The sequence below is a fragment of the Eucalyptus grandis genome, chromosome 5 (genome assembly GCF_016545825.1).
Source record: "Eucalyptus grandis isolate ANBG69807.140 chromosome 5, ASM1654582v1, whole genome shotgun sequence".
NCBI classification, from domain to species: Eukaryota; Viridiplantae; Streptophyta; class Magnoliopsida; order Myrtales; family Myrtaceae; genus Eucalyptus; species Eucalyptus grandis.
Genome location: NC_052616.1, coordinates 47,948,033 through 47,974,887, shown reverse-complemented (window position 1 = coordinate 47,974,887; position 26,855 = coordinate 47,948,033). Strand labels below are relative to the sequence as shown.

At 38.9% G+C, this 26,855-nt stretch overlaps 3 protein-coding genes across 25 annotated transcripts in view; all 3 read left to right on the top strand.

Annotated features, from left to right (window-relative positions):
• LOC104445191 overlaps positions 1 to 19,391 on the top strand; it is a 30,686-nt gene extending 11,295 nt beyond the window's left edge. Inside the window, exons 1-5 of one of the 13 annotated variants that reach the window (XR_005551191.1) lie at positions 1,915 to 2,359; positions 2,445 to 2,558; positions 2,749 to 2,832; positions 3,249 to 3,344; positions 4,160 to 4,305. Coding sequence is in view for 1 of the 13 variants with exons in the window: in XM_039312653.1 (XP_039168587.1) it covers positions 19,088 to 19,275 (188 nt within the window). In the remaining 12 variants the exon portion in view is untranslated. The other 12 variants (XR_005551200.1, XR_005551189.1, XR_005551199.1 and 9 more) reach the window with 12 other exon arrangements.
• On the top strand, positions 7,224 to 10,766 carry LOC104435782 (anaphase-promoting complex subunit 4-like). Of its 11 annotated transcripts, none has more exons than XR_005551205.1 (6): positions 7,226 to 7,718; positions 7,827 to 7,939; positions 8,069 to 8,133; positions 8,224 to 8,374; positions 9,194 to 9,533; positions 9,630 to 10,159. XR_005551205.1 is itself a non-coding variant. In XM_039312655.1 (4 exons), the coding sequence occupies exons 1-3, from the start codon at positions 7,647 to 7,649 to the stop codon at positions 9,333 to 9,335; spliced, it is 327 nt and encodes a 108-aa protein (XP_039168589.1). In that variant the 5' UTR covers positions 7,242 to 7,646; the 3' UTR covers positions 9,336 to 9,354; positions 9,433 to 10,159. The 11 variants fall into 11 exon arrangements, 1 of the variants encoding a protein (XP_039168589.1); XR_005551207.1 differs by lacking the exon at positions 8,069 to 8,133 and adding an exon at positions 10,474 to 10,766 and having other exon boundaries at positions 7,230 to 7,718; positions 9,630 to 9,704; XR_005551204.1 differs by lacking the exon at positions 8,069 to 8,133 and having other exon boundaries at positions 7,237 to 7,718; positions 9,194 to 9,354; positions 9,433 to 9,533.
• A 2,139-nt stretch (positions 19,392 to 21,530) lies between the features above and the next one.
• Positions 21,531 to 26,823, top strand: LOC108956919. The gene is made up of 3 exons (XM_039312654.1): positions 21,531 to 22,265; positions 23,200 to 23,309; positions 24,033 to 26,823. Exons 1-3 carry the CDS (start codon positions 22,092 to 22,094, stop codon positions 24,079 to 24,081), a joined length of 333 nt encoding a protein of 110 aa, XP_039168588.1. The 5' UTR covers positions 21,531 to 22,091; the 3' UTR covers positions 24,082 to 26,823.
• Positions 26,824 to 26,855: the final 32 nt, after the last annotated feature.

Below are 26,855 nucleotides of genomic sequence, written 5' to 3'. Positions count from 1 at the left end.
AATCCTAGATTATGTTCTAGTTTATGTGGTGGTGATTGGACTTGATATTAGGATTATATTAGGTTGTTCATGTGCACTGATATTTGTTTCGGTGGTATCTAATTTTTTTTATCATAAGAAAAGTAAAACTCGTGTTAACTCAGGATATTATCATCATCCTTCAAAAAGAAATTGATAGTTAAAGTAGAGCAATTTCGAGGCAGTTTTCTTGGAAGTAAATTTGAAATTTACATGATGGAAGAACTTTCCTGCCGATAATTTTAAATGCTTGAGTTTACTTTCGAGAGTCGCCATAAGCTGAACAACATGATGCCTCATACTTCGAAGCCAATCTGTAATTTTCATACTATCTTTCAGTAAAAAGCCTCTAAAAATCTGTTAAGTTCAGATGTTGAAAGTTGTGAGGCAAATTTGTTGCAAAATTTTAAACATCATCGCATGATTCACACGTCACTTTTGGTCTTGACTGCTTAAGGCTCACTTAGTTTTAGAAAACACCTTTAGTTCCCATTTTCATAGAAACTGTTTTCAATGTTTTTTTGACAAAATATTTGTTCAGTGAAAATGATATATGTTATCAGGGATGAAAATTGTGAGAATATGCTCGGCTTACATCACATTCAAAAAACAGGCTTAGTTATTCCAAATCTTCATGTTTACATGTGGAATGAAAATACTAAAAAGTCATCTTAAGTTTGTGATTTTGATTTTGAGAATTTTCCTCTTATTCATCAAGTGCTTTCGGAGTGTTACCGAACACATTTTCTGGTCTGTTTTAATTCTCAAATGAGGAGCGAGAATCTCTAATAGGAATCGTTAGCTTCAACTAGCCAACATCTTTTAATCTCAAGCTCTTTCAAGTTTCTCAATTAAACGTAAGTGCTTAAGAACAGGACCACCCATCAAAATCTTCCTGATGACGTCATCACTCACCTTGACCTGGCAGATGGACAAAGACTTAAAGCAAAGTCTCTAATACCAGTTAATGGATGCGAGAGAGAGGTGCTAGTAATATGATAAAATTTTAATAGGTAACTTGAAACACATATATACCGGTAAAAATAAGACACAAAAAAAAATGACGGCCTTGCTCAACTAATGTACATTATGAGTAGCAAAAGACTCTACCTCACTATTATAGTTGGATTTCTCGCATTACTATAAAAACACTCGGAGCAAACTAGCTCATAGAAAACCACTTTGGGGGTTCGCCCTGAAGGCCACTCAACTTCCAACTTGGAAGGGGGAGGTGAGGGGTTTAAATCCCTACATTCTCAAGGGGGATTGGGGTGGGGACGATTTCATTTCAGGAGTGGGTTTCGACTCCCACGCCTGCAAGGAGAAAGACAAGTCGAGAGTGAGTGTTAGAGTAGGCTTAGTGTAGGACCGACAGAAAAAAAAAAACTAACTCATAGAAAGATACATTCTCTAAGGCTTCATTCGTGTCTTGAAAAATCAATATTTGGAAAAGATCTTTTTCCTAATTTTGATCATTTACATTTCCTTGAAAAAGAGGTAACATAAAATATATTCATTAACAAAAATGTTTGACACGAATTGTTGTTAATAATGAAAATTACTTTTTATCGACTCATTTTAAAAATAAAATGATTAATTTTAAGAAAATATTTTCTAAATTATTAATTTTTTTTTAAAAAAACGGAGTCGTGCTTTTCATTTTACCCTCGGTTTCTCTCGTGAAGTCCAACTCTCTTTCTCTATTGTTCTGAAGTTCACTGGTTCCGTGGCTTACTCCCAAACTCCACGTCAAAAACTCCATAAATGGGCCGCGCCTTGACATGATCAGTAGTCTGACGGGCCGGAACTCGGGCCCAAAGGGCCACTTGTTAAGCCCGACTTATGGCCCAATCCGGCCCGGCTCGGCCCGTAATCAAATTATCTTCTCTTCCTCGTTGTCTCCGCCGACCCTCGCTCCGGCCGCCGTCGGCACGATCGTCAGGTTGACCTCCAGCTCCTCCCTCCCCGTCAATCCGAGTTTCCGGCCTCCGGTCCGTGCTCTCCATCGAAGGCGGCTCCGATTCGGAGCGCGATTCGTCGAGCCTGTCGGGAATAGAGGAGTTCATGATCGTGCGCGGCCTCGGGGAGGCGTAATCGGCTGTCGAACGAAGGACGTGGGGAAGGGCTTGAGGCAGAATGTCTTGGTCTTCAAGCTTTCTTCTAGGGTTTTCGAGCTCTACGCTCCACTAGCTCTCTGGACACCCCCTCGCTGCTTGCTCTAGCAGCTGGTGGGGCTGCGTTTTTGGCTGCTTCCGAAGCTTTTTCAGCTATGGAGACCGACGAAGGGTCGCGGCACGTCCTTCCCTTTCAGCTTTAGTTCGACAAGCCGCTGGCTTCTCAGGTTCAGCTCCCGTTTCGGCCTTCTTTCCCGATTTGTTTCCGATTCAGTTTTGTGAGGTTTGTGCTCGATTTCTTGCGATTGGCAGGTGAAGATGGCGGAGTGGAATCCAGAGAAGGATTTGCTGGCGATGGTCACGGAGGACTCGAAGGTGGTGCTTCATCGCTTTCAATTGGCGGAGGCTGTGGACAATCTCTCCTTGGTAATTGCTTCGGCTCGAGAAAGTTCTCCTTTTTTTGTTTATTCAGTATGTTCGTTTCTTCGACGATGGCTTGTGTGCGTGCCCTTTGAGTCATCGGCCTTCTTGTTGTTGTTTATGAAATCACTTTTCGTTGCACATTCCATTGTATGTCGTTATACTGGATTATCTTAACTATTCAAATGTACTCCAGGTAAATGTATAACGTCATTATGCTGGCTTCCTGATGGCAAAGCTATTGCCTTGGGACTAGAAGATGGTATAGTTTCACGTTGAAGTAAGTTTGCTATGTTATTACTTTAACATTACCCTCCCAACTTCTCACTTAGAAATCTTCCTGCAACAATCCCTTATCATCAGAATGTGTTCTTCTCTAATCTCTCTTCGGAAAGATTCTGAATTGCTCAAAAGCCGCATGATGCATTGCAAACCGAAGCTTGCTCAACAAACATTTAGCTGCTAATAGAGATGGCAATCCGTGTTTATGGGTCCTGTCTCCTAATGTCAAATTAACAGTGGACTGCTAGATAGGTCATTCTGAGCATAGAAACTTAACAAATCTTGTTAAGAACACTCTTTTCGAACATGCCCCCTTTGTTAAATAGATCAAAACATGACCGCCACTTTTGCTTCTATTTTGTGAGAACACTATTGCTTGGTTGTCTCATTCACACTTTTGAAACACTCACCCAGGGAAATTACACATCGAGGACTTTATTCTACACCTAGAGATGAAGAATGAGAAGTTGGCAGCATTCCCATACTGCAGTTCATCCTTGTCAATTAGTGGTAAGAATTAGAATTTTTCACATTGCCCACACAATCAAGCTAAGGATCAATTCATTGCCATGCCATCAATCGTATACTCAAAAAACTATTTTCCTTGAGTTTCTTACTAGGTCCATTTGCAGTTTGGATGTTTGGTAACTTATTGTTGCCCATAGTCTTTCCTTTTTGTATCATTGTTTGATAAACTTGCCATTGTCATTAACAAATATATCTCATTGGCTAGATGTTGGAATTGAATTAATCTTATCCGTGCTCCTTACTCAAATTCCACTTTTACAAGCTACTCTTAAGTTTAAATATGACTGGCACAGGTTCGTTGTGCTTAATGGACCATTTCATCCTTGTTCCAACAGTTGGAAATGTGCAAATTGATGCTCCAAAGAAGAATATTTTTTTCATTTGAAGAAGTAAAATGCTAAAGTAGTAGGTTTTCCTATCAATTTTAGATAAATTGGAAGGTGAAAGTACGAAAAAGATGAATCATTAGTGGCCAGACAAACACAACAAGAATAATTATCTTCTTATGTTAGGGTTCATTGCAGCATGATTTACTGACTGAGAACTATTACGTACATGTTCATGATGATTGATACTATCATGGTATCTAGTAGAGCAAGATACTGCTGAGCATTCATGGTTCACATGCATACCATAGCCTCTTTAGGTACACAAGTATTGCTTCCGCCTGTGTTTTAGCGTGATGCAAGTATTGTACTTATTACTTTTACCCAGCAGAGGTATCAAAACTTCGCATTAGTTATGGCCATATTATAGGAACATTTGAGTGAAATCAAGTTGATTTTCTTTTGCAACAGCTAGTAGAGTGCAGCTTGTGTTTTGGTTGCAAGAAAGCGGGCCCTAGTCTACATACTGGATGACGATGAAGATGAAATCTCTGATTCAGAATGAACGTCTGTTCGTGAATTTTTGGTGGTAATGCTCATGTTGCTCGTGGGTGGACCTCTAAGGGCGCGTTTGGTAACGATTCTTCCCGGAGGCGATTCCCGATCGAACCGATTCTTTTTGATTCTCGTTCCCTGAACGATTCTAAGCATTTTAAGCTATTTGGTAACTCGTCCAAAATTTCTAATTCGGAAGAGAATTGCGTTTGGTACCGTGTTCATTAATTGCTCCAAATCAATTTCTTTTAATTTTTAAATATTTTTTTTTACTTTTTCCTTTGTTTTCTTTTCTTTTTTTCATTTTTCCTTTGTTTTCTTTTTCTTTTTTTTTTTCTTTTTTTTCATTTTTTTCTTTTCATTTTCCTTTTTTTCTTTTCTTTTTTTTTTTTTCCTTTTTTATTTTCTTGTTTTCTTTTCTTCATGCCCTTCTTTTCTTTTTCTCATCTTTTCTTTTTAAATTCTACTCCAATTCTTTTTAATTACCTTTTTAGATTAAAATAAATTTGATATTGAATTTTCATAAACCATTCATCGATTAATTATATTTTTATACTAAGTAATAAAAATATTAACTAATCAATTTATATTATATAGTAAATAATAAACCATAGTATAAACTATACTAATATCCCTACAATATGTAATAAATAAAAATACTAAATTATAACATAAAATTAAATATGTATTCTATATACAACAAATATATATTTCATACTAGGAAGAAATAAAAATAAAATATAGAAATAATTTTTTTTTTTTTGATTTGGCACTTTTGATTCTCTTTTTGATTCTCGGATGGAGAATCATATTTTTCTGATTCCCGAATTCTTGTCCAAAACGATTCAGGGAGTAAATTTGTTCCCATAATCAGTTTTGGACAAAAAATTTACCAAACGCGATTCTGTTCCCAAACTGATTCTGGGAACAAAAAATCAGAATCAGACACTGTTTGGATGGTTACCAAATAGGGCCTAATACTCGAAGCTGCAGGAGGCATCAGAGTGAGAAGCAATGCGGGGGCTTTCCGATTGAAGCTCTTCGGCTCCACCCTTTTCGAAGAGTTTTAATTTATGCCTACCATGAACCTTTTCCGCTAGGCGGGCATTCATCGAAGAGAAAATGTGGAGTAAAAGCTAACTATTTATCTATTTAGTTAGATGGAATCGGCTGAAATATACTGACCCATGGCTTCTATCTAGGGGGTTAACTGTCTTCATTGTATTTCTGCAAGCTTTGATAGCTCTTTGATAGTGCCCAGCTTATGCTTCATGCGTTATTGTTTATTATTTCCATATATAAGATAACCAAATGTCTGCTTTGGATTGTTTATACTTTGGTTGGATGGTTTACATGGTGTAATTGACCGATACACTTCACATATGAATGTTGAAATCTATCACCTAAAATTGGCTCACTTCTCCATGTGTCACTATTGAGTGATGCATCCAATCCAATGTACAAAATACTCTCGCGTGAAAGGGCCAACCTCCTGGATTAGTATAATCGATATGACTAGCTAGATGTATAGTTAAAGAATGCATACTATTTTCCAATCTCAGATATTCGAAATTTGTAAATAAATGGTAGGTTTAAGATCACGAGATTATGTTTTGTATTCTTAACAAAGATTCATGTTTTGTATTTTAACAAAGAGTATCATGTAGTCAGTAAACTTAATGTTGTATAAACATACAAGAATCTAAAATTGTTTGATTTTATCATTTATTCACTAGGATTTATTGCCAATCTAAAGGAGAAACTCTTATAGACACAATAGCTTCGTGTTCAATCATCTGCACTGAGATAGTAACTGCATTTTATATATGATTATATGTATGTAACATGTGCATATGTGATATTCTATTAATTATTTTTATGATGACTCCCCGTCGACTTTAGTTAAATCCATTGTAAGATTTGCTTCATTTATTACTTTCCATATCTTCACGTCATCAAGGTATTCCATCCCAATCCATAATAAGTGCAGAAATAGTGAAAACGAAAGTTAATAATATGATAAAACAATAAATAGTTACCAGTGCAATCCATGTATTAAATTAAACTATCCACGAGCTGTCTTACACAAGCTCGTTTGGGAGAAACTAGTGTTAAAAATTTCAAGGACCGAGAAACAATAAGAGAAGACCAGGAGCACGAGTATTGCCAGAATACGGAGAGAAGCTTCACTCTTGATAGGAAACGGATAGAAGGTAATTTGCGTTTGTCACACAAAACACCTTTGGGTGAACCTTTGTCACAGCCATTATGTAGTCTTGTAAAATTTGCTCCTGCTATTATTTTAGTAATTATAGAACGAACTATGTTTGTAACTTAGCGTCCCTATTAAACTAATAGTCTGAATGGATGGAAGATAATGAGGGAACTTAGCATCATAATTTAACAGCGTATGCCTTGCGAAAAGTAGCTATATTACCTGTAAATAACAGGAAACACTTAAGACTCAATACATAGCACTCAATCGACGTGGTTGCAATGCCGATGCAGAACAAGCGCAGAATCTGAGCATGCTCTTTGAATGATATACCTTACGTTCCTTACATGTGAAAAATCAAAGAACCTTTTGGAGAAAGATGTTGAAAGAACTGGAGTAGAGAGACACTATTTGATGAAAAATTAGTAAATAAAGCTATTCTGTCCACCGATGAATAACATTATCAATGATAACAAGGTGCTATATGGACAAGTAACAAAAATGCCCTCGTCTAAGAAAAAGTCACGATAATTTCTATTAGACAGCAAATTGAGAATATATTTCGTAGTGCAACGATAGCGACGATAGCAACGATCGAATCGAGCTTGGACTTTAGTGAGGTGGTTCATCTAACTACACAAATCTGACGCCTCTCTTTCTAATGGCGAAACCCCACTGGCATCACGGCCTCTATCTTGAGCAGCGAGAATATTTAACGGCGGTTCATTACCTTTGACTAACCAACGTCTTTCAATCACGAGTTCTTTCGAGTTTCTCGAGTAAATGTTGTTGTGATCCCTCCTATGCGGACAACTTTCAAGGCCCGTAGCGGCCCGTTGTGTCATCTCATACGTTCTTTCTTTTATGATGAACGAGCCCGGAGAAGAAGTTAAAGCCCGACTTATGGCCCGGCTCGGCCCGTAATCAGATCCTCTCTCCTTCCTCATCGTCTCTCTCCCGCCTGTTCTGCAAAAATTCTCAGGCTTCCAGTGCACTTCGTTACTCTCTCGCTCGTCTCTTCCGTCTCGCTCTTCAGGCTTTCTTCTAGGGTTTTTGGGGCTCCACCCTCCACCAGCTCTCCCTCTCTCAGTTCGCATTTGCCGCCGCCGCCGCTTCTGTACGCTCCCTCGCGGCTTGCCCCGGCAGCTGGTGGCTGCGTTTTCGGCTGCTCCCGGAGCTTTTTCAGCCATGGAGACCGACGAAGGGTCGCGGCGCGTGCTTCCCTTTCAGCTTCAGTTCGACAAACCGCTGGCTTCTCAGGTTCGGCTCCGGTCGGCCTTTTTTGGTGACCTAATAATGGGCGGGTCGATTCGATTGTGTTCCCATTCGGTTTTGTGAGGTTTTGGCTCGATTTCTTACGATTGGCAGGTGAAGATGGCGGAGTGGAATTCGGAGAAGGATTTGCTGGCGATGGTCACGGAGGACTCGAAGGTGGGTGCTTCATCGCTTCAATTGGCAGAGGTTGTGGACAATCTCTCCTGGTAATTGCTTTGACTCGAGAAAGTTCTCTTTTTTTTTTTTTTTTTTTTTTTTTCAATTCAGTGTGTTCGTTTCTTCGACGATGGCTTGGTTGAAATGTCAAACAGCCTGACACAGTAAATGTCAAACAGCTCGGCTAATATTTTGATAGACGTATGACGCTGAAGCTGTTTGCTAAACTTCAAATGTACTAGCTGTAAGTTTATTCATATGATTGGATTATTCCAGATATCAGGTTAGATGTTCCACCAGAGCAAGCTAACTGGCTAGTAATTGTTTTCATTAGGTGGCTTCATCCAAGGACCTTTGTCATTTGATGGTTGCATGCGCAGGAGAACTTGTTGAAGACATTGTTGAATCAATTGCTTACTGCTTGATACTTCAATATTCCAATAGAGGTGAAATTGCACTAGGATTCAGTGTTATTCAAATTTGAGGTGAAACTTCTGTTCTAGTTTTTTTTTTTTTTTTTAATATTTTAAATAGTTTTTGTAGTAGTGATGTATTTGATATGATGATTATATTAGGATTGTTTATATGCACTGATATTTGTTTCAAAGGTATCAACTTTGTACAGAAAGTAAAACTCACATAACTCACGATATGATCATGATCCTTAAAACGAAACTGATGGTTAACATAGAGCAATTTTGAGGCACCATAAGCTGAACAACATGATGCCTCATACTTTGTAGCCTGAATGATTTTGTTCATGCTTAACAAGGTTTTCACCAACCTTTAAGTGTCATACTATCTTTCCGTAGAAACCTCTGGAAGTCAATGTAGTTTAGATGTTGAAAGTAGTGGGACAAAAATGCAGGAGTTACTCTTGCAAAATTTTAAACATTGTCGCATGATTTACGCGTCATTTTTGTTCTCTACCATTAGAGGCCTGCTAAGTTTTCGATTACATTTTTATAGAAACTGTTTTCAATGTTTTTTCACAAAAAATTTGTTGAGTGAACATGATGTATGTTGTAAGGGATGAAAGTTGTGAGAATATGCTCGTCACAATAGGAAAATAGGCTTACTTAATTGAAATCTCCATGTTTGCATGTGGAATGTGAACACTAAAAAGTGGTCTTTAGTTTATAATTCTGATTTTAAGAGTAGTTTTCCTTTCATTAACTGCTTTTGAAGTGTTATCAAACACATTTTCTGGACTGTTAACATTCTCAAATAGAACGAGAACAGATTTCTGAGAATCTTTATCAGCCCAATGCCTCCTTAGATTCTCAATCTCTTCCTGTCTGCAGTAAAAATGAATTTCATCAAATTGCTCGACAGTTTTCTGACATTGAAGATTTACTTAATGTCGTCTGGACATCATTATCGGTCATGCACAAGCAGTGGGCTGATGCCATGAACATATTTCATGAGAAGTTTGATTTGTTATGAAGCCTTATTAATGACCATGGTTAGTGGTCCTATTAATACAGAGCAGTAGATGGCTTTCCATTGTTCTTCATTTGACTGTTTCTGTTTGCTTATCTAGGTCTTGACTCCTCTGCTCAAGAGGAATTTTTGAGTCTTCCAGGTGGTGCTAGGACCAGTCCTGCAGTCCATCAGTTTCTTGTTAATTCTCTGGGTGAAGTGGTACGGCTGGTTTTTTAAAGTTCTGGTGTCACTATAGGACTTCTGTTCTTTTTGGTTGGTTTTATGATCTTAGTCTGCTAGTTTGTTCAATGATAGGGTATGAAGCGTGTACCAAAAGTTGTCTGTGGTGCTGGAAAAGAACTTTAGCTGGTTGTCGTCAATCATCTGCAGGTGCGCGTTATTACCTTTGCATTTGGCTTTTTCTCTGATAAATTATTGAGTTTTAAGCATCGCATAGAACAGTCATGGAGGGTGATCAGATAGATGTAGGAATTTGTTATAGTAAGTTATACTTCACACATTTTGAGACACGCCATATCTTTCAGAACATCCTGGTGTTAAATTCTTTTACAAACCTATCGTATGCAATGATATGGATTACTAACATTATTTGGCTGGAAAGGGTGAGGTAAAATCTGATTTGATTCTGATTTAACAAGTTGGCAATCTCTACTGTAAGTTATGCTTCACACATTTTGAGACACGCCATATCTTTCATAATCATTGGTGTGAATTTGAACTTGATCTAAGTTTGGGCTTTCAGAATACTGTAAATTGAGGTATGGATATCTTTCATATGGTGGATGGTCACCAAACATCGAATAAGATAGAATTGTGTTGAGTTTTATATATACGAGCAACCAAATGACGGGCATGAAACTTGTGAAACATAGTTTGATAGGCCTCGAGAAGATTTGGGTTCTGAATTCCAAAACAAATGCCCCTTAACAGGTATTATCCTGCCCGGGAATTGAGTTAAATCCTTCTTTTCTTGTTGCACTGTAAACGGATGCCCTGCCAAGCCCAGAGTTCTTGCTCCATAAAAGCTCCAATGACCCAAAGATCATTCGGTGCAAGCATCGGAAATTGTCCAAACCATTCTTGTCCCTAAACGGTGGAGGAAACGCCTGTTAACCAGTATTTTGCCTCTTTGTTTTAGGTAATCAGAAGTGAGGATGATCACATTGCTTTTTCCAGATTACAATTTCAACAACTAGTCCACCGCCACATTCGCATCAATGTGATGTCCCATGAGTCCTCCGACGCTTCTGTACTAGCTCTGCTGGAACAGGGCCAAGCCTCCTCCCGTCAGGCCACTTCATTTCGTTGGGATGTGCAACGAGATTATAATTGAACGTATGGGCCCGAATCAAACGATGTCGTTTTGTAGACAAACGAGATAACGATGCCTTAATATGATAATATTTGCAAATTGACGTGAATTAAGATTCATTTTGTTCCGCAAAAAATGAATGATGTGAAAAATACCTTCTTAAAAATAATCGCTTGTATTATTTGAAATAATCAATCAAAAAATACGTCTCAATTGTCGTGCACGACGAAATCTTTTTGCATCCGTTCATTTTTATAATTGTGAGCAATTATTTTTTGAAAAATATTTTCCAAATTGGTCGCTTTTTCCGCAAAAGGATTTCGGCTGGCAATTCAATATTGATCACTATCCCAGAATTGATCTTGGCTTTATCTTTTCGATTGGAAATTGAGAGCGATGGACATGTATCACACTCACGGTAGATAAAAGTGCAGTGATTTGATCCATCGCGAACCTCGTATGATGTCAACACACAAGCGTATATGCGGGCTATATGCAGTTCGAAGATCAAGACACAAATGGACAGACCACTTGATCTGCACTTATGGATTTTCCTCATCTCTTTTTAATCAGCGATGATGCACATTAGTGTGCAAAAAGCACATCGTTTTTGTCTACAGCAGCAGAATCCACCTGATCAACATTCTTGTTCGCAACCAAAAAAAGAAAACGGTTTGTAAAAAGTAATAAGATTTCCCAGAAAAAATGCCTAAATGCTTATTAAGCAGTGGTAACTTTCTGATGCTGGGGATCGCCGATCTTCATTCCCCTGAAGCAGTAGCAGCCGTAGAATCTGTAGAGGCGAGTTGTTAACCTCCGAATCCATTAGCTTCTAGCACTGGCGAAACAGACTCAGGAGATATTATCGACAACGATGACGACGATGAGCATGGTATTTGCCAAGCAGGAGTTCCAACAAAGCACGTGAGGTCCGAGTCTGGCGAAGAGGATACGTGTGGGGGGATTGGAAACAAACAGTCGAAAAAGAAACCAAGAAAGCGTACCAAGATTCTTGAGTTACGATGATTTGTGTTTCGTTGTGTGACTTTCTATGCGATAACAAGAGAGATGCAAAGGTAGGAACTTCTATATGGTGACAGCAAGCTTGCAATATGTATGTTTTTTTTTTTTTTTTTGCATTTGTTCATTTTTGTAACTGTACGAGTAATTATTTTTTGAAAAATATTTTCCAAATCATTCGTTTTCCGCGAAGGATTTCGATTGGCTATTCAATACAGGTCACTCTTTTGGAATTGATTTTCACTTCATCTTTTCGATCTAAAATCAAGAGTGCATGTATCACATTGGCTAATAGTTAAAAGTGTAGCGATTTTTATGTCACTGACCTCGTATGATCTCAACACAAGTGTGTATGCGAGCTATATGCAATCCGGAAATTAAAACATGAATGGACAAATCACTCAATCCGTGCATAACTTATAGATTTTCCTCATTTCTTTTTAATTAGCGACGATGCACGTTAGCATGCAGGAGCGCGTCATTTTTGTCTACAGCAGCAAAACCCACCTGATCAAAATTCTTGTTCACGATAAGAAAAATAAAGGCTTGTAAAAAGCAATAGGATTTCGTAAAAGAAATGCCTAAACGCTTAGTCATACGAAGAAATTTTACGATTTTTTTTCAATGGGCTGCTTTTCTATTTCATTTTTTCATCTTCTTTTTTTTCTTTGTCTTTTTTTTTTTTTTTTTTTGTTGCTGTGCTGTTCCATTTGTAGTTTTTTTTCTTTTATTTATTTTGAGAATTTTTGTGATTTTATTTCTGGATAATTTGTAGAGCAATAATCAAAAGTTCATGTCGGGCATGAGCAATGCAAAAAATGAATATGGCTCAATCTTATCAAATCTTCATTTGCTTAGCAAAAAGGAGACAAGGTAAAAAGAAACACCTTGATTCCCACCGTTCTCGTAATGAATTTCAAATAACGAACTATTATGTGCTCTTTGAATATTACCAACTATTAGTCCGATCAATCGTTGCCGTACCAAGTGTTATGAACCTTCTTCCATTGGAATAACGAAGATTATAACAAAGTACAATGCTTTTCAAAACTAGTCGGTAGACATCATATGCATTCTGAAGATTTCTCAACCCATTTGGTATGAAAAATGGAAGGTACGAAATAAAAATAGAACAGAATGGAGAAATGAAACGAAATGGAAAGAGGAATAGAGCCGAACGAGGGTTAACCTATTGATTCAGAAGATTCATATTCCATTGTGAAACATGTCCTTAAAAAAAGTAAATGAGGACAAAAGGAAAAAAAATTAGCAGGTGCACCTGGGATCCGATAAAAATTTCAAATTTTCAATTTCAGAGAAAAAGGAAAAAGAAAGGAAGACCCACCCTTCCCCCCCGCCTCCGACTATTAGACCAAGCGTAATAGCTCTGTTCCAGCGGAGCTAGTGGCTGCGGTCCTCGGGCTGCTTGATGTAGACTGACGAAGGAGGGTCGCCAGCGCGTGCTTCCGTTTCAGCTCTAAGCTTCGATTAACCGCTTTGTTTTCTCAGGTTCAGCTCCCGGTCGGGGCGTTCTTTCTATGAAGTAGTGGGTGGGTCTAATCGACTGTTTTCCAATTCGGTTTTGTGAGTTTTTGGCTCGATTTCTTCTGATTGGAAAGTGAGGATGGCGTGAGTGGAATCCGAAGAAGGGTTGGCTGGCGATGGTCGCGGAGGACTCGAAGGTTTTTAAGATGTCTATCCTAGGTTTTGGCTCGATTTCTTGTGTTCGAGCGATGTAATTTAAGATGTGATGAAAGCAATTGTCTGTTATTTTTAAGCTCATGAGATGTCTACTTGATTGGAGCGAAGCAAGACATCTCTGCAATTTTCTTTTCTTCAGAACCAAGTGTCTGAATATGGGACTGTTTGGTTGTAGAAACACTGCAGCGGATAAAAGAATGACAACTTTTTGCACTGTTTGTTATCACGAAATGTTCGCAGAAATGCAACTTCGTGTACATTTCCAGGAGACATTAAAGGGTTTTAATTTATTCTTCTTTTTTCACATTTTTTTGGGCCTCTTGCCTATTAAATGATTGAGCTATTCTCACCTTCAATGCTGGTTTGATAAATCTTTTCAACCCGATCTCTTATCAACACGCTATGTACTCACATAATATCAATTATCGTCTATGTGTTGATAGATTATTGGAGTAGCTTATACAGTAAAGTTATCAGCTATATGTTGATAGATTATTGGAGCAATTTACACAGTGACTTTGACACATCAGTAATTCTAAAGATAATAGTAAGTGTACTCAAATGATAGTGATAATTTCCCAAAGAAGTTAGTAACTTGAACAAGTTGACTCAAATAGGAGCCTGTAATTTTCTATTAAAGTTAGTGATGAGTATATACGCCCCTGCAAAACCAACTCAATCACACCCCTGCATATTACTAAAAAAGAATAGGAACAAAGGAAAACAGAAAAAAGGTAGATGAAAAGTAGATAAAGTCGGGGCCCAATTTCCACTGCAACAATTAGCAATTAGCAATTAGCAAAAGGGAAGTTCGGATCCCCACCTCGTCCCCGTGTGGGGCCCCGACCACCCCCGCCGACACGTCAATATCGTTCATTGCTTTGGGATATATCTTTTCACCCTTCATCTTTGATGCCTGGCTCCCCATCCCAGAGCTCCCGCCTTCAGTGACTTGTAATGAATCTTCATGCCTACGGATTAATATCTAAAGCTTCATTGAACCAGAAACATTCAAGACCTTACACTCAAAAGTACTCCTACACCACCCTCACTCATTCTCGCTCTTCACCGGACCACCGCCTCCAACCATCAGCTCACCATTGTGCCGGCCATTACATCTACAAAACGTAGGGAACAAAAATAAGGATACAATTGGATAAACCAACCAGAATACTCGAGCCTAAAAATGAACCCTTGGACCGTCGGTTTTTCAGAGGCTCCTTGTCGATGACCGTCGTTGAACGCAGCAGGAAGGCCTAGTTTATCAGTGGCGTAGCTAGGCTGCGACGGGCACTCGCAACCGGCGACTGGAACCTTTATGACTTATCTACGAACAGAACAACGATCAGCAAGAGAGTCTCCGGACGAGATCTGGGCTCTTCGGTTTTCACGGTGAGGAAGGCAGGGAGCAATAGTGGAGCAGGAAAGGGCGGCTCGGCAACGGCGAGGGCAAGCAGCTATGGCGACTAATGGCGTGGAGGGGAATGATGGAGAGGCTCATTGACCATCTATCTTGTGGCGCCTCCCACCTTGAACGTAAAAAGAAGATGGGAAAAGATTACGTTTTATTTTCCCAACGGATTTTGGGTTGTCGCGCCTAAATCGAATGTCTAAAAAAGATTAAGACTAGTGAAACAATAATTTCTTTTTCCTGGTCAAAGGTCGATACTTTGGTTTGACCAACAAAGTGATACTAATCAAATTTTTTTAGTCAAGAAACGAATCTCGCCGCAATCCGAGATCTTGAGTCTCAAATTTTTCTAATTTTAACCATCGGGAAGATTCAAAGGTCGACAATAATATATAATAAAGAATATTACAATAAGCATTGGTATTTTCTTAAAAGTTTTGGTAACTTACCAAAATATTAATGACTGAATAAGTTATAGGTCAGCATTTTGTTATCAGATGGTTTTGTTATTTACCAATGTTATTTGCATTTTATGTACATAGAACAATCTTTAGATGTTTACACAATAGAATCTTCCTTTATGTTATGAACTCTTTTCCTGGTATCTTCCGAAGCCAAGCTAATACCGCTTTTCAGTTTGGTTGGATTTGGTTCCACTTTCAAAAAGTTATGATTGACAGCCCTATTTTTTTTTTTTTTTTTTATATGGAGGATGAATCAACCTATTCCACACAAATTAAGAAAAGTCATCATCTTCATAAAAACTGAATTTCCAACTTTTGCAATGGAGAACATATTTAATTAGCAGTTTTTGTCTCTCATAGGAAACAAAATATCGGATACTGACTATGCTAGTTATTCGGCCTCCCAAGGGATTGCCTAGGAGCTCAGACAATACCTAGTGCTATCATTTGGTCGGTAGCACGGAAGGGCTCGAGCATCCGGTCCTCTCCACATAACTTTGCCACACGCCCACAATGCCTCCTAACACGTATGTGACTTAGTTTAATCTCCAGGCTTCGATCCAAATCTGAGTTGGTAGAACTTGAGCCATAAGCTCAACAACCTTAATTACTAGAATCATGGAGTTGCCATCTAAATGGAGACGCACATTGTGGATGCCAATAGTCTTGCATTTGGCATGGTGGTGAGGCGAGGAAAGTCTTCTCTAGTTGCATTCTTGTTAGCCAATTTGAAAATAAGAAACATGTCCATCCTAGACTGGCGAACTTCATGAATTGCTTGGGTTATCATTCCTTGCGTTCATGCCAATATAATTCAAGACGTTGAAACATTCATCTACTATTTTTCGAGCTCATGAGATATCATACTTTGATCATGAATGTAATTTAAGCTAAAGAATTATCTCATAAAAGTTATTTATGGTTAATTTTTATTTTATCTTCTTTTTTTTTTTTATTATTATTATTTTTATATATGTTGGCAAAGTTTCACTAATTATTTGTGTCTATTACTAAGTAAGTTGAGTATACCAGTATAATATCACAAATCAAGCGGAATCAAGCAAACATTTTCTTTCACGGGCTCAAGCTCACTTATGTACGCCTACTCAATCTTATTCATACTCGATTATTATATGAATGATGACTTTCTCAGATGTCGGACAAGCTTGGATTAAAAAATTTAAGTTTCGGCGCTCGGCAATTCAAGACGTGCGAGGCCCATCATCATGGGCTGGTAGATGTATTAAAAGGCACGGGAAAGTGGTTGCCTCTCCATCGAGCGACACGTGTCTCCATACGGGAAGCCAGAAACTTAAGTCCGAGTGAAATGAACCCTCCAATCGGAGGAGGCTCTCCTTCCGGTTCCTCCGTTCGATTGTCGATCCCCACATGGCGAAGAAGAAGCGATCGCCGACCTCCTCCTCTCGTCGATGCGAAACCCTAGGCGACGATGCCGATTGCACCAGCCACCTTGCCCCCGACTTGGTGATCCACCACGTCTTCTTGTTCCTCGACCTCGCACGCATTATCCGCACGTGCGTTTTTGTCGAAGCGGTGGCGATCCTTCTGGACCGCCGCCCCCGGACCTCGTCTTCTCCTTCCCCTGGTGGAACGCCTCCCCCTCCGTGGACGGCGTCTTGATCCTCTAGGCGTCGCCCAAGGTGAGGAAGTTCCACATCGACGTCGATTTTCTCGACCGTTGCGCGCCTGAGCTCAGTCCGTGGCTTCGCTTTGCTGTCGACCGCCGTGTCGAGGACCTCTCAGTCGATGTGACTGAGGTTGTGCGAGATGGCTGGCCATTTCGCAGTACCGCTGCTCCTTTTATGGATGATCTTCGTTTGGTGAACCTGCACTCAGGGCTCTGTTGCTTCTCTTTGAGTAGAAGTATCGCTTGGATTAATGTTAGGTCCCTGTCCATCTGTGACTCGGAGGTGATGCATGAGATGTCGAATGGCAGCCCTGTTCTCGAGTACCTTAGTTTGGAAGGATGCTACGGTTTAAAGCGAACCATCAGGGTTTGTTCGAGAACTTTGAGGGAAATTGTGGGCAATGGCTGCTTTCGGTATGCACTTGATGAGGGTTTCCACTTGGAGATTTCAAGTCCTCTGAGAGGATTTTCTGGTATGATGAGGCAGCTGGTAACGGAAGTCTCAATCCTTGATTGAAGTGGAGTCGAACTTTTCTTCACGAGAGGCGAGGATTTTGGAAGGCCATCTGATTGTTTTGTTCAAAATCGGTTCGAGTCTTACAGAGGGTATTGCAACCTGGTTGAGGGACTGCTTCAGAAGCTGCAGAACGCGACTAAGCTTTTGATTGGTAGTTGGTGCCTTCAGGTGAGCAGATTGTTTTTTATTTCAAATTTAACTCGTTTGGTTCATACCTATGGATAATTCATTCTTCCCTCTTCCTCGATTTAAGGAAATTCATTCCAAACTTCAGCACAAGGAATCTGGTTTGCATCGTTTGCTACTCTGCCTGATGACCACTGGTGCAAATACACATTGTGCCTTTAGAATAACTACTGAAAAACCAAAGAAAAGGCAGCTGGTTTAGGGTCATTCTTTTTCCTGGTCAGTAGTGCATAACCATCATTCTAAAGATCATAGTAAATTGTCAATGAAAAGTTGTGTCCTGTTTTTTAAAAGACTGAAAAAGCAGTTGTTGACTAGAATTAGTATATAAGTTCTACTATTTCAAACTCAAAAGCTTTAGCATCACTCAATTTGTCATATAGGTGGGAACCAAAAGTGTTCTCAAAGCATACACTTGCTGGGTTTTTTAAACAGTATTTTGAAGGAAGAGTAAATTATCTTATTCTTTTGCCTTTCAATTTTTGAATGCGCTTAGGTTTTATCACTTGTGGCAGAGGTACAAGGTGTGCCATTTTCTTTGCCCAATTGCAAGTTCTGACTCTGCATGCATGTTGGCCTTATTCCCCATTTGCTTTTCGTTAAATGTGCTATGGTCCTTTTCCCCAAATAAATCACTTCAATTGCCAATCCAGTTCAAATTGCATTTGATGGAGAGTTGGTGAATATAGAGGTTAAGTGCTTGGAATTCTAAATGAGAACATGACATCAAACTAAGGAGTTGGTGTTTTACACAAAATGAAGAGTGAATGATGGTAATGGGAGGGAAAATTGGAGATGACATAGTTGCAAATAAAGAATCCCAAGCTGATACTAGTTGAATGAAGGGATTTTAATTTATAGGCGCTAGATTCTATCAACTTGTAGACAAGATTGGTGCCTTTGGAGATTTCCATTAACCGAGAATTAGACCAACTCCAATAACATAACTGACAATCATCTAGACCAACTGGAAGTGTACCCTACTCCTGTATTGCCATCTTTTTGCCCTTTCCAGTACACCAGTCAAAGTGTTCATGAAGATAAAGAACTTGAATTGGAGGGGATGTCATTTATGCTAGATAGACTAGTTATGTCCAATGCAGAAATGCTTGATGCCCACTTGGAGTTGGCAGGTTTTACCCCTACAAAATACGATCTTAATGGCATCGGGCATCTATATAGTTTTCCTTTAATTTCTGTTAGTGACTCTCATGATGTAATATTACTTTTGGCTCCGCTCTTCCTCTTCTTGTACTGATTGAGTGTAATATTACTTCTGGCTCCTCTTCTTCCTCTTCTTGTACAGATTGAGCATTCCCTACAAGGATTTCTCACATTCTGTATTGTTAAAATGTAGAGTCTAGTCTGGAAAGTTTTGCACATTTTGTATTACTTGAAGTTAATTTATCTTCTTCTGATTACAAAGGAGCATTTTGTCGCATCATTTTGATTAATCAAGTTTGTTGTTGGGAATTTAACTTACTTGTGAATAGGATATATCTCAAGCTATGCTGCATACATGTATACATGGAGGGAGAGTTGGAGAAAGCAACGACCGGCGAGAGAGTCTCCGGACGAGATCTGGGCTCTTCGGTTTTCATGGTGGGGAAGGCATGGAGCAACAGATAAAGCAGGAAAGGGCGGCTCGGCAATAACAAGGGCAAGCGGCTATGGCAACTAATGGCGTCGAGGGGAATGATGGAGAGGCTCATGGACCATCTATCTTGTGGCACCTCCCACCTTGAACGTAAAAAGAGATGGGAAAAGATTACGTTTTAGTTTCCCAGCGGATTTTGGGTTGTCATGCCTAAATCGAATGTCTAAAAAAGATTAAGACTAGTGAAACAATAATTTCTTTTTCCGGTCAAGGGTCGATTCTTTGATTTGACCAACAAAGTGATACTAATCAAATATTTTTAGTCAAATGGATTCACGATATTCTATCACGACAATCCGTGATCGGCCCAGATCTTTGAATTTTCTAATTTTGACCAGTCTCGGGAAGATTCAAAGGTCTTGAATCTAATATATAATAAAAAATATTACGATAATATATTAACATTGGTATTTTCTTAAAAGTTTTGGTAACTTACCAAAATGTTAATGACTGAATAAGTTATTGGTCAGCATTTTGTTATCAAACGGTTTTGATAGTTTCCAATGTTATTCACATTTTATGTACATGGAACAATCTTCGGATTTTTACCCTGTAGAATCTTCCTTTATGCTATGGACCTCTTTCATGGTATCTTTCGAAGCCAAGCTGATGCCACTTTTTAGTTTGGTTGAATTTGATTTCACTTTCAAAAACTTATGATTAACACCCCTAGTATTTTCTATATGGAGGATGAATCAATCTCCTCCACACAAATTAAGAAAATTCATCATCTTCATAAAAATCAAATTTCCAACTATTGCAATGGGGAACATATTCAATTAGCAGTTTTCGTTTCTCCTAGGAAACAAAATATCAAATACTGACTATGCTAGTTATTCGGCGTCCGAAGGGATTGCCCAGGAGCTCAGACAATACCCAGTGCTATCATTTGGTTGGTAGCACGGTAGGGCTCAAGCATCCGGTCCTCTCCAAATAACTTTGCCACACGTCCACAATGCCTCTTAACACGTCTGTGACTTAGTTTAATCTCCATGCTTCAATCCAAATCCAAGTTGGAAAAACTTGAGCCATAAGCTCAACAACCTTAATTACTAGTATCATGGAGTTGCCATCTAAATGGAGATGCACATTGTGGATGCTAATATTCTTGCAGATGGTGGTGAGGAGAGGAAAGTCTTCTCCGGTTGCATTCTTTTAGCCAATTTGAAAATAAGAGAACATGTCCATCCTAGACCAGCAAACTTCATGAATTGCTTGGGTTATCATTCCTTGCGTTCATGTCAATGTAAGTCAAGACGTTGAAACATTCATCTCCTACTTTTCGAGCTCATGAGATATCATACTTTGATTATGAATGTAATTTAAGCTAAAAAATTATCTCATAAAAGTTATTTATGGTTAATTTTTATTTTATTTTTTTTTTTTATGTTTGCAAATGTTTGCAGATGTTTGCAAAGTTTCACTAGTTATTTATGTCTACCACTATGTAAGTCAGCACTCGAGTGTAATATAACATATCAAGCGGACTCGAGCAAACATTTCCTTTCACGGGCTCAAGCTTGCTTATGTATGCCTACTCGATCTTGGTCATACTCAATTATTATATGAATGATGATTTTTTAGATGTCGGAGGACGAGCTTGGATTAAAAAAAAATTAAGGTTTGCAATACCGGGCGATTCAAGACTTCTGAGCCCCATCATCATGGGCTCCGTTCAGATGTCGATCCCCACATGGCGAAGAAGAAGCAGTCGCCTACCTCCTCTCCATCGGTGCGAAACCCTAGGCGACGATGCCGTGCATCAGCCACCTTGCTACTCGGTGATCCACCACATCTTCTCGTTCCTCAACCTCGCAACTTGTCCCATCATCATGATCCATCTGGACCGCTGCCCCGGACCTCTTCTTCTCCTTCCCTGGCGGAACGCCTCCCCGTCTGTGGACAGCGTATTGATCCTCTAGGTGTCACCCAAGGTGAGGAATTCCACATCCGACGTCGATTTTCTCGACCGTTGCGCGCCCGAGCTTAGTCCGTGGCTTCGCTTTGTTGTCGACCGCCATGTCGAGGACCTCTCAGTCGATGTGACTAAGAGGTTGTGCGAGATGGCCATCCATTTCGCAGTACCACTGCTCCTTTGTGGATGCTCTTCGTTGGTGAAGCTGCAAATAATCTCAAGTTCTGTCCATATGCAGCTCGGAGATCACGGATAAGGTGATGCATGACATGTTGAAGGGCAGTCCTGTTCTTGAGTGCCTTAGGTTGGAGGAATACCACAATTTGAAGCGAAAGTTCATACTTTGTTCGAAAACTTGAGAGAAATTGTGGTCAATCGCTACTTTTGGTATGCACTTGATGAGGGTTTCCCCTTGGAGATTTCGAGTCCTCTTTGCTGTCCTGTCATTTTGTTTGAGAGGGTTTTTTGGTATGACAAGGCAGCTGGTAATGGAAGTATCAATTCTTGATTCAAGTGGAGTTGAACTTTTTTATTAGAGGTGATGATTTTGGAAGGCCAACTGATTGGTATGTTCAAAATTGGTTCGATTTTTACAGAGCTTGGCCCATCATCTCGATATTTAAGCAGGCATGAGTGTTTGTTATCTATAAGATGCTGATTTGAATAATTCATTAGCATATTCTTTTTTTAATCCAAGAGTAAATGAGGATGGTCGCACCGCTTTTTCGAAATTACGTTTCAATAACTAATCCACCACATTCGCATCAATGTGATGTCTCATTGGGCCTGAAAGGGCCCTTCGGGGCGTTGTTTGGCAAGGCTATAAAGTCCGGCCCGGCCCAGTTGATCCCGCGGCGGCCCTTTACGGCCCGATTCCCACCTCTCTCCTCCTTCCTTGTTCTTACTCCAGCAGAGCTTTCTAGCTATGGAGACGAGGCAGGGTCGCAGCGTGTGCCTCCGTTTCAGCTTCAGTTCGACAAACCGCCTGGCTTCTCAGGTTCGGCTTCCGCCCGGCGTTCTTTCGCGACCTAATGGGCGAAGAGGGGGTGAGTGGAATCCGGAGAAGGATTTGCTGGCGATGGTCACGGATGACTCGAAGGTGGGTGCTTCATCGCTTCAATTGGCAGAGCCTGTGGACAATCTCTCCTGGGTATTGCTTCGATTCAACGATGGCTTGCTGTGTTTGCCCTTTGAGTTATTGGCCTTATCTCGTTCTACTTCTTTCGCTTTTCCTAAATGTGCTATGCTTCCTTTTCCCGAGAGGAAACACTGTAATTGTCAATCTAACTCGAATCGTGTTCGATAGAGAATTGGACGAATATAGAGGTATCAGGTGCTTGGAAGTCTAAATGAGAGTGTGACGTCGAACCAATGAGTTGGTCTTTTTTACGTAGAAACGAAGAGTGAATGATGGCGATGGGAATGGAAATCTAGAGATGACTTAGTTGCGAGTAAAGAATTCCAAGCTGCTATTAGTTGAATGAAGGGATTTTATCTCTAGGTGCAATAGATTCTTCTCTACTTCTCGACCAGGTTGTTGCCTTGGGAGAGATTTTTTCCATAGCCTAGTGGACAGTCATCTACACTGACCACAAGCGTACCATACTCCTGTATGGCCATCTTGTTGCCCTTCTTTGTACACCAGTTCAAGTGTCCATGAAAATAATTAACATGAATCAGAGGGAATGCCATTTATGCTAGATAGACCGGCTATGTCGGACGCATAAATGCTTGATGCCCACTTGGAGTTCGCAGGTTTAGCCACTGCTGAATACCATCTAAATGTCATTAGGCATCTAAAAAGATCTTACTCTTGACGCCTTTTCTTTTACTGATTGAGCATTCTTTTACTGACTGAGCGTGCCCTACAAGGAGAGATTTATTGGATATTCAAATATAGACTATAGGCAGAAAGTTTCTCACATTTCGTATTGCTTGAAGTTTTATTTATCTTCTTGTCATTATTGCACGGCATTTCGTCACATCATTTTGATTAATTAAGTTCGCTGGGGGAAATTTTAATTTTTGAATAGGATATATCTCGAGCTGTGCTGCATACTTATATGACAATCTGGTCGAGTGGGATGGAGGGAGAAATTGGAGAAAGCAAAGAGACTAGGAGGGTCAGGGGAGCTGCATCCAAGTATGTTGGGTTCTTATATGACTTAATCTTTTGGTAATTCAAATTTGTAAAAACTTAGGATTAGATGCCTAGCCTTAGTAGTTCTTGATGTCTATTCTCACTGGAAAATTTTAGAAAGGAGATTTTTTTCTCCAGAAACATCTCAATGCTTCGCTTGTCATATTGTCTTCTGGATATGGAGAATGTTTTGAGTGCACTATAGTACTTGAGCCAATCCTTGAATGGTTTCTCTTAAGATCCCGAGTTGTAAATACTATTACACTTGTAATCCTCGCCTGAAGTAAGCTTTCGTGCATCCACTTCACCTTGAGGTTCCATAATTGAACAACAAGATTTGTTTTTTGATGATATTGGATTGGAGGCTGCCAACAAGATATAGACTCCCTTGCTTTAGATGACCTACTAGCCCAAATAAATCCCATATCGAGTGACTAATATCCCTCTCAGTTATTTTGTACAGTTATGACATTTTGCCTCACTTCATAAATTTTGATTAACATTTTGTTGGTTAATGTCTGTCCTCTTTCCTCTTCTTCTGTTTATTTTATTGGGAAGAAAATACTCTCTCTCTCTCTCTCTCTCTCTCTCTCTCTCTCTCTCGTTTATAATGAATTCACTTTCTTTGCACATTTCAATGTGTGTCGTCAATACTGGCTTCTCTTAATCATTCTAATCTGTTCTAGATAAATATATAACATCATTATGCTGGTGTCCTGATGCAAGGTTGTTGTCTTGGGACTTGAAGACGGTACAGTTTTACTGCATGATGTAAAGTAAGTTTTCTATGTTGTTACTTGAACATTACCCTCATTACTTCTCAACTAAAGATTCCTCCTACAACATTCCTTTATCATCAGAACGTGTTCTCTAGTCTCTCTTGGGAAAGATTCTGATTGCTCAAAATCTGCATGATGCAATGCAAACAGCAAACTGACTGAACATTCAGCTGCTAATAGAGATGGCACTCCATTTTTATTAGTCATGTCTCTCAATGTCAAGTTAACAATGGATTGGTAGATAGGTCAATTTGAGCAGGATAAGATTAACAAAAGATTTTAATGAAAAATTCTAATTGAACATGACCCATTTGTTAAATAGGCAAGAGATGAATAACCCGTTTAACTAATTAGATTGAATTGAATGGGTCATTCTATCTAGACATGACCAACATGACATATGTACCATATGCATATCTTCATCAATGTCAAATAAATTTGAAAAGAAACTAGTTGTAAGCTTACAAAATCCTAGGTTTACATGAAATTTTATATTTATATAGTGTGATCAAATTTTAATTTGTAATGACTATGGAAACCAAATTCATGTATGATTTTTTATTAGAGAACTTACTGAACTAAATATAAACAGGTCATGATAGGTCAGGTTGTTGATCAAGTTGGCTCTATTGTTTAGTTAGATAGATTGCATGAGTCAATTTGTGTTTCGCAGTTTGAACTTTGAACCCAGAACAATATTTATTTATTAATTAACTGTTAAGTAGGTAGCCTCACCTAAGTGGTCACATGGAAATGTGAGTCATGAATTAAAAAAAAAAATAAATCTTTGGATTGTGGATCGTGATTTTCATCCAATGGAATCATAAAATCTGATATAATGTTTGAGATTGGTATTCCATGACATATGTAAATTAATTGTTAGATAATAACTAATCATAAAGATACTTCAAATTCAACTAATTTTATTATCTCCAAACATGAAATATTGCTACAAATTATTTTTCTTTTGCCAAATGAGTACCCATTTGACAGCAAGGACACAAAGATCTTGTACATAGTATTTTAATTGGATTCCCATTCTTAGAGTTGAGTATGAGACAATCAAAACATCCACTAAGCCCGATGCAGCCAACAAAATCATGCAAGATGACTACCAAGTTTTTGGTGAAGATTGACTTTGAAACTCAAACAAGGATCAGGATTCTTCTTGAAGTTTAATCACTAAAATTATCAACTAGGATTTGAGTATTATTCGGATTTTATAAAGTTTCCTTTTCTTTCTTTTTTTAAGCTTGAGTAGTAGGATCTTACGTATACTCCAATAATGTTTCTCGTTTAGAGGTTTCCTATTTCAATAGAGTTGATAGTTTATTGAACTTGGCAAGTGTTTGCTTTGCAGATTGTGTGATTCAATTCATCTTTGGTGTGATGGTTAAGAAACCCTAGGTATGTTGATTAGGCAATTTTGCGTGTGATGCTTAAAAATATATTCTTTATTGTGGGACTCAGTCCTACATCAAAGCCATGATATGTTTTTGATGTTACATTATTTGATGCATGAGTTAAATTATGAATCAAGGAAATTGATTGACTCATATCTAATCAGTGAAATCAACAATGAGTTACTTTAATCACATATCATACAAAATTAATATGCTCATTTAGTATATTTATATACTTTAGGAGTTGAATCTTATTGATGTGCTCAATTGCATTCTTGTGTAGGACAAAATTTTTACTTTGCTGCTAATGTTGTTATCAATGATTGAAACTATTTCAATTGTCAACGACAAATTACGGCATAGTGTTTACTGGGGTCCAGCTCATGGTTAGAATCTATGGTCTAGGTGGATGGTGTCATACTGAAGCATTCATCTGTGAGATGCTCATTTTCATCAAAATTAATAGCTTCTTTCAATTGTTGGTAAATTTGTTCAGTTCAGTCAAATGAGGAAGGTAATAATTTAGGTGACTCTTAAATGATAGGATTTGTGTGTGCCTCAATTATGCTTGTGGGTGGAGAAGTTTGTAAATAACTGGTTATGTTTTTATCAAGCTATAGCTACTTGGTCATGAGTAGAATGGCTGAGTACATGGCTGAGGCTGCTACAATTCCATTTTTGTGAGATTTCTACCAGTTTATTACTAATCATGCACTTCATGGCTTGTCGTCAATCAATATAGATGGATCTGAAATCTAATTCAAATCCAGTATAGCACCTATGGGTACATAAGAATTGCTGAGAAGAGAATTTGTTTGTACATAATCAATGTTACTTACCAAAGTAGCTGTCTTTATGGAACTATAAATATGCAGGGTGCTGCTTTTGATATGCTAGTGCTTGTAGCAGTTATGCTGTGCTTGTTGTTCAGTATGTTCGTTTCTTCAATGATGGCTTGCTGTGCTTGCCCTTTGAGTCATTTGCCTTTGTTCTACTTCTTTCGCTATTCCTAAATGCAATGTGCTTCCTGTTCCCAAGAGGAACTGCTGTAATTGCCAAGCTGACTTGAATTGCGTTCGATGGAGAATTGGATGAATATAGAGGTATAAAGTGCTTGAAAGTCTAAATGAGGTGGTGACATCGAACTAAGGAGTTGGTCTTTTTACACAGAAACGAGGAGTGAATGACGGTGATGCGAGTGGAAATCTAGAGATGACTTAGTTGCAAGTAAACTATTCCAAGCTGGTATTAGTTGAATGAAGGGATTTTCCTTTTTTATAGGCGCAAGGGATTCTTATCAACTTCTTGACCAAGTCATTGCCTTGGGAGATTTTTTCCATAGCCTACTTCTATACCACAAGTGTACA

Coding starts and splice junctions, on each gene's coding strand:
- LOC104435782 (XM_039312655.1), top strand. CDS start 7,647: ATGGAGACCGACGAAGGGTCGCGGCGCGTGCTTCCCTTTCAGCTTCAG. Junction 7,719..7,826: donor ACAAACCGCTGGCTTCTCAG/GTTCGGCTCCGG, acceptor TACGATTGGCAG/GTGAAGATGGCGGAGTGGAA. Junction 7,940..9,193: donor GTTGTGGACAATCTCTCCTG/GTAATTGCTTTG, acceptor TCCTGTCTGCAG/TAAAAATGAATTTCATCAAA.
- LOC108956919 (XM_039312654.1), top strand. CDS start 22,092: ATGGAGACGAGGCAGGGTCGCAGCGTGTGCCTCCGTTTCAGCTTCAGT. Junction 22,266..23,199: donor TGGTCACGGATGACTCGAAG/GTGGGTGCTTCA, acceptor ATTTTTGAATAG/GATATATCTCGAGCTGTGCT. Junction 23,310..24,032: donor GTCAGGGGAGCTGCATCCAA/GTATGTTGGGTT, acceptor TCCTGATGCAAG/GTTGTTGTCTTGGGACTTGA.